Source organism: Sphaeroforma arctica (genome assembly GCF_001186125.1).
Source record: "Sphaeroforma arctica JP610 unplaced genomic scaffold supercont1.2525, whole genome shotgun sequence".
Taxonomy (NCBI): Eukaryota; class Ichthyosporea; order Ichthyophonida; genus Sphaeroforma; species Sphaeroforma arctica.
Window position 1 is genome coordinate 1 of NW_014038033.1, and position 6,051 is coordinate 6,051.

General features: G+C 43.2%; 2 protein-coding genes across 2 annotated transcripts; one reads left to right on the forward strand and one right to left on the reverse strand.

Moving 5' to 3' along the window:
- Positions 1-318: 318 nt before the first annotated feature.
- Positions 319-4,851, forward strand: SARC_12714 (hypothetical protein). The gene is made up of 5 exons (XM_014293173.1): positions 319-501; positions 1,030-1,167; positions 2,292-2,375; positions 3,144-3,345; positions 3,800-4,851. The coding sequence occupies exons 1-4, from the start codon at positions 406-408 to the stop codon at positions 3,309-3,311; spliced, it is 486 nt and encodes a 161-aa protein (XP_014148648.1). The 5' UTR covers positions 319-405; the 3' UTR covers positions 3,312-3,345; positions 3,800-4,851.
- A 78-nt stretch (positions 4,852-4,929) lies between these two features.
- Positions 4,930-6,051, reverse strand: SARC_12715 (hypothetical protein). Its single transcript, XM_014293174.1, has one exon. The coding sequence runs from the start codon at positions 6,042-6,044 to the stop codon at positions 5,010-5,012; it is 1,035 nt and encodes a 344-aa protein (XP_014148649.1). The 5' UTR covers positions 6,045-6,051; the 3' UTR covers positions 4,930-5,009.

Sequence of the window (6,051 nt, forward strand, 5' to 3'; positions counted from 1 at the left end):
TGTGTGTGTGTGTGTGTGTGTTGTAGGTGTATATATATATATATATATATATAAGTCAGCGTTTATTTTAAACTTGCCGTATACCGAACAATGCGTCGGCTCATGCACGCTGCATGACTTGCGAGGTATGGCGCAGATCTCCATAAATGCATTGCATCCGCACGGACAAAGTTGTAGCACGCTGTTAGTCATCAAGACTATTCATTTCATGGGCAATTGTATGTACCATTCTATCTCACGGAAGTCGTAGGCACACCCCAATCCAAAATATCTGCCCACCCACTAATACCACACCGCCACACTTCGAACACACGATCCAGCTTGTTTGTGGTTAGCATCAGCGTAGGCTTGACAGCCATAGTGGCATTTGTTTGCCTGTATCTGATCTTTCCGCGCGATCTCGAGATGACATACTCGAGAGAGATCGAAACGCTGTCGTCGTATATTCCTCCGGAACCACCTTCTGCCCCGGGAGAAAAGAATGTCAACGTCACATTACAGGTATATTCATTTGGCGTCAACACAGTGTCGCATGATGGTATTAACTGGCGAATACATGGAGGTGGATGTGCTGGAAATAGCATGGTACGGTCACTTTGCAAGTGAATGAATTGTGATATATATATATATATATATATGTATATGTATATAGGTAGATAGGTAAGTAGATAGATGGATGGATAGATAGGTAGATGGGTAGATAGATATGTAAGTATATTTATAGAAAGATCTTCAGACAGATGGGAGTATAGTATATCTATCTATGTTGTATCTGCAGCTGTAAAGAACTTAATAACGGGAGATCTGCGTAGGCGCTTGTATTCACACTGTTGTGCACGTGGATAAGGAACAAGCCACCTACTTTGTTGTGCGGAGACAATTGAATCCGTTGCTTGGCTTGATCATATTCCGCATGTCGATTTGATTCGTCTTAGAACTGCACTTGGACGTTTCTTATATTTCGTTGCTTCTCGATATGCCCTAAATTCCTGATTCCTAATTCTTGAATCCAATTATCTTAAAAATCAGGATCACATCACCGTCACCAACAATAACTTCCTAGCCGCGTCTGTGAGCAGCATTGAGCTGGAAGTCTTCTACCGCGGCTCGTTCTCCGGTCGAGCGGTGGTACGGAATATGATTGTCCCAGCACGAGACAAATTAGATGTAAGTCTGTGTGTACCTTAGACCCTGTGTGAAGAAGTAGTCCACTCTCTCTCTCTTCATTGGCAAGTCATTGGTAAGTGTGGGTGCTCCGGTAAATTAGAGGTAAGTCTGTGCGTATTCTAGACCCTGTGTGGAAGTAGTAGTTCATTCTCTCTATTCATTGGCAAGTGTGGGTGCTCCGGTAACGGTGATATATATTATATATCTACTGTACGAAATACCTGCAGGCAATGTGCCCATCAAGCTGCTATTTGAGGGAACTTTATTGCGCAAGCGGTTTTAGGGTTTAGAGTTTTTTAAAGTTTAGCGTTCTGACCGTAACGGCGACTATTCCCGTACTTCAGAGTGCGACACTATTAATGCTACACTTCAACGTTAAAAGTCCTCTTATACCAACTCTGGGAAACGCAGGATACGTTTTCAGTTTGTTGTAGTGCATCTGATCTTTTCATCCACTGATAGTCCTTGGTCGTGTTGTTAGATTGAGTCATCTGGGTTGATGTAGTACATCAGATCTTTTCATCCACAGATAGTCATTGGTCGTGTTGTTCCTCGGATTGAGTCATCTGGGTTGATGTACTACATCTGATCTTTTCATCCACTGATAGTCCTTGGTCGTGTTGTTACTCTGATTGAGTCGTGTGGGTTGATGTACTACATCTGATCTTTTCATTCACTGATAGTCCTTGGTCGTGTTGTTACTCGGATTGAGTCGTGTGGGTTGTTGTAGTACATCTGATCTTTTCATCCACTGATAGTCCTTGGTCGTGTTGTTGCTCTGATTGAGTCGTGTGGGTTGACGTAGTACATCTGATCTTTTCATCCATTGATATTCCTTGGTCGTGTTGTTAGATGAGTCATCTGGGTTGATGTAGTACATCTGATCTTGTCATCCACAGATAGTCCTCGGTCGTGTTGTCCCTCGGATTGAGTCATCTGGGTTGTTGTAGTACATCTGATATTTTCATCCACTGATAGTCCTTGGTCGTGTTGTTACTCTGATTGAGTCGTCTGGGTGGTTGTAGTACATCTGATCTTTTCATCCACCGATAGTCCTTGGCCGTGTTGTTAGATTGAGTCATCTGGGTTGACGTAGTACATCTGATCTTTTCATCCACTGATAGGTCGATGTGACCGTAAACGTCGACCAGCTGACGCGAGACTCGGCGCGGTCTATGTTTAAGAACTGCATCTTCTTCCCGCAAATGGTAAGTTGGTACCATGTGCGTTTTAGGGGTTTTAGGGTTTGATATTGTCCTGTTAGAACCACTACACGTTGTCATTACGACAGATATCTACCAATTGCACCAGGCTCAAGAACTGCATGGTTGTCTCGCAAATGCTATGTATGTATTGTGTATTAATATATTATACTGTTAAAATCACTGCTAGTTCCTATACTGTCCTAGAATGACACCTTCTGCCCGCAAATGCTGAGTGTGCCCTGTATATATTCTATGTTGCCATTGTATAGAAGCAATATACAATATATATAATATAGTATAAAGAAGTATATATAGCAATGAAAAATGTTAAATCACAACGAAAATACTGATTTGCACTGTGCTCAACTACTGCATCTTGTACACGAACCAATGGCAAGTGTGCGCCATGCATTGTTCAGAGTACAATAGAACCGAACATGCACAAGTACAAATACAGATAATCTGTACTTCATATGAAATGGTTAGTGGTTTAAGGCCTTCGTTTGGGTTATAGCTACCGTCTCATAAACGTCATGCAATCCTCCCAGAACCACTGCCAGTTGTTCGTCTGTTCACAATAGACCACTAGGCATGTCGTGTCAAAACTAGTGTCTTCCCACAAATAGTACTATGTACTCTGTCTCATATATATGTATAAAATACTACCAATGTAAGTTCTGGCCTATTCTCGGTAGGTTGTTATCTCAATATTTTGCTTCGTACCGGACTGTCGCTTAATTTTTTTTAAATCTCCGAAATTCAAAATCGCAGGAGCGTCTCGATTTCCGCATGAATGTGACCGTCACAGTGTTGAGCCAAAACCAAAATATGTTCCGCAAATTCTCCGCCTTCGTGGATTGCAAAAATACAACGGAGGAGGAAGTCTTCACCTACCCGAGGATACCCAATTTCGCACAATTCGGTATAGATCATACCTGAATGGGTTCTCATGCCAAAATAGATTAGACATCAGGTAAGCTGGTTGGTTGGAGTGATATTCGTGCTTTAAGAGCCCACGGCCACTTTGTGGGTGGCTGTGTCTGTGCATTAACCGCGACCGGTTCGGATTTGGATTTCAATATCATGTACATGTTCAAATATTTACATGATCTCCAGGAAAATTATTATATATCTTTATATATATATATATATATATATATATTATACGTCTACATCTATATTACAACTATCTATATATTATCTATATACCTATATATATATATATATATGTGTGTGTGTGTGTGTGTATCTATATATGCATATATGTATATGTATGTATGTATGTATGTATGTATATACATATATATATATATATATATGTGTGTGTGTGTGTACATATATATATATATATGTCTCGCTAGACTATGTATTTAAATTATGCTTGCATTGTCCCACCATTGACCTAAAGTATAATTTTTTCTTTAAAGGTACTCGCTCCGGACGACGTACTCCACGTCAATGGCTCATATTGAGAGTCACCCACAAACAACGAACAAGTAGATTCCAGACTGATGCACTAAATAGACAGCGGGAACACGCATACCTGCGTGGTCGTATATGCGTATGTATCAAGAAAAGTACAGAGATACATATGCACACATACAGTTTCTTCTTGACCTCATCGGAATATTGTTGGAGGCATTCTAGTGTGTCAACAGTACTGTCAGCTGCTCAGCGGGTGTGTATGCTTGCGCAATTGCATTGACGTGATCGTTGATGAGAGTTATAGCTCACAGACGGGTTCTCCACTCATGTTAGGGAATACATATGAGCCTGCCCATGACCAGCGTCATCGGCGGAAGAAAGATTGACAGACAAGCAACCAGGTGGCCACTGTACCACGTTAGTGCTTCTGCGATAGGACACTCAATGAGGAACAATGCCTCTGCTTTGGCGTCTAAACCGCAGCCAAGCGAAAGCATACATGGTAATGTGTAATGTGTTGCCGATACGGGGACGTTGTTGTTTCTCGCTTGGGTCACCACCGGCTGTGCATAAAGGTTACGCGGTTTGGCTGGGGCGTGCAGCAGAGCGTAAGCCAGCGTCGGGTATACATCCCCAGATTGCAAGGACCAACCCAGAAATCTATAAGTAGGATTCAGCATAATCTAGCATGGCATAAGTCCATCTGAATACATCTGGGCGAGTGTTCGGAGACCTGTGCCTGGTGTGGATAGCTATTGTATTCAGCGAGCTTGCCAGTGATCCAAGCCTAGCACGGCATAAAACCACGTGCACATAGCCGCTCAGGGATAGCGCAGTACAAGTTGGGAATGTAGAGGTGCGGCTGAATGATACGGGCCGTTTTAGGCTACCAAATTAGTTATGTCGTACTGTCCTATACCACAGTGTTTCTATAAATTTTACTATAAAGGGATAACCATTTAGTTGCTTCACAACTTATTTCTGTGGAGGGTTTTAGAAATATCTTCACCGTGTCTGTATCGAACGCTGCTTGTAAGTCGACTCAAATTACAGCGCTGTCCGTGTATGTTGGTATCGTTGGAGAGACATGCTACACAAATAATCGATAAAGGCCTGGCATATACATACACGTGTGTTTTATAGTATGGCAATAGAACTAATACGCTCATAGCATAGTATATTCCGTCAAATAAGTATCATTTTAGTATTCATTTATTGTTTGCTAGCCAGCCATGTCTGGATTCGCACAAACGCGGGTACCACCAACTTGTTCTGATAGTAGTGTTGCAGACACCACGCCACCACGAAGGCAGCACAGAAGACCGTCGCCTTCATCACAACCCCTTCCCCGTGCAGCCAAAACTCGGCCAGTGGTGTGTCAATGTGCTTCTCTGGGTGCACGGCCTGGTTGATGTAGTAGTCTCCCAGAGCTTTGTGCACAATATATAGAGGATATGACAACGCACCCACATTATTGATCAGTTTACAGCTTAGAATCAGGATCAGGAAGCTCGAGTTGCGCTGCTGTATATTACTGAGCCTGTACAGCAAAGCACAGAACAGCAGTGGCATCAATACATAGGCCACACTATCTGCAACAACTGGCTGGAAAGTACCGAACATTTCCAGTGGGCAGATCGCAGACACCACCAGTGCGGCTCCCATGGTGTCGATTGTCACTATGCGGGAGACTCTGTGTTTGAGGCTTGTCCATTTGCCTTGGTGTAGATCATAAGCACGGTGTGTGGGCAGTGACATGCTATCCTTTAACGCGGACACGGTAATTTCTGCAGTCAAAATGCCTACCACAAATGCGGGTAGGTGCTCGAGAGGGTTGGCGATAGCCCAGATGAATACACATGTCTCCGCGAAGTAAGTCCAAATCAACAAAGCCACAATTAGGCAGACCAGTATAAGCCTCTTTGCGCCTGACGTCGGCTTATTTCCAACTGAAGGCAGTACGCCTACTCGTATGTGGCGTAAGAATATTAACACCAGGGGGGAGATTAGGTACAGATTCCATTGCGTAGCAGCGTACCACATGTCGAGCATAGGCTTTGTGTCCTTTGTACTCCAGGTCTGCATTCCGGTCAGATACAGTGCATAAGTCCATACTTGCGTTAGTACACTCGAATAGTCGCGTTCTGGTCTACCCGTGTAAATATCAATATACGCGCTTGTGTTGGCCGTGTATGCCTGGTAAATAGGGTATTCTAGTGCGATGCCCACCCACAACATAGGTAGCATTGCCACC

Coding starts and splice junctions, on each gene's coding strand:
- SARC_12714 (XM_014293173.1), top strand. CDS start 406: ATGACATACTCGAGAGAGATCGAAACGCTGTCGTCGTATATTCCTCCG. Junction 502..1,029: donor ATGTCAACGTCACATTACAG/GTATATTCATTT, acceptor CTTAAAAATCAG/GATCACATCACCGTCACCAA. Junction 2,376..3,143: donor GCATCTTCTTCCCGCAAATG/GTAAGTTGGTAC, acceptor TCAAAATCGCAG/GAGCGTCTCGATTTCCGCAT.
- SARC_12715 (XM_014293174.1), bottom strand. CDS start 6,044: ATGCTACCTATGTTGTGGGTGGGCATCGCACTAGAATACCCTATTTAC.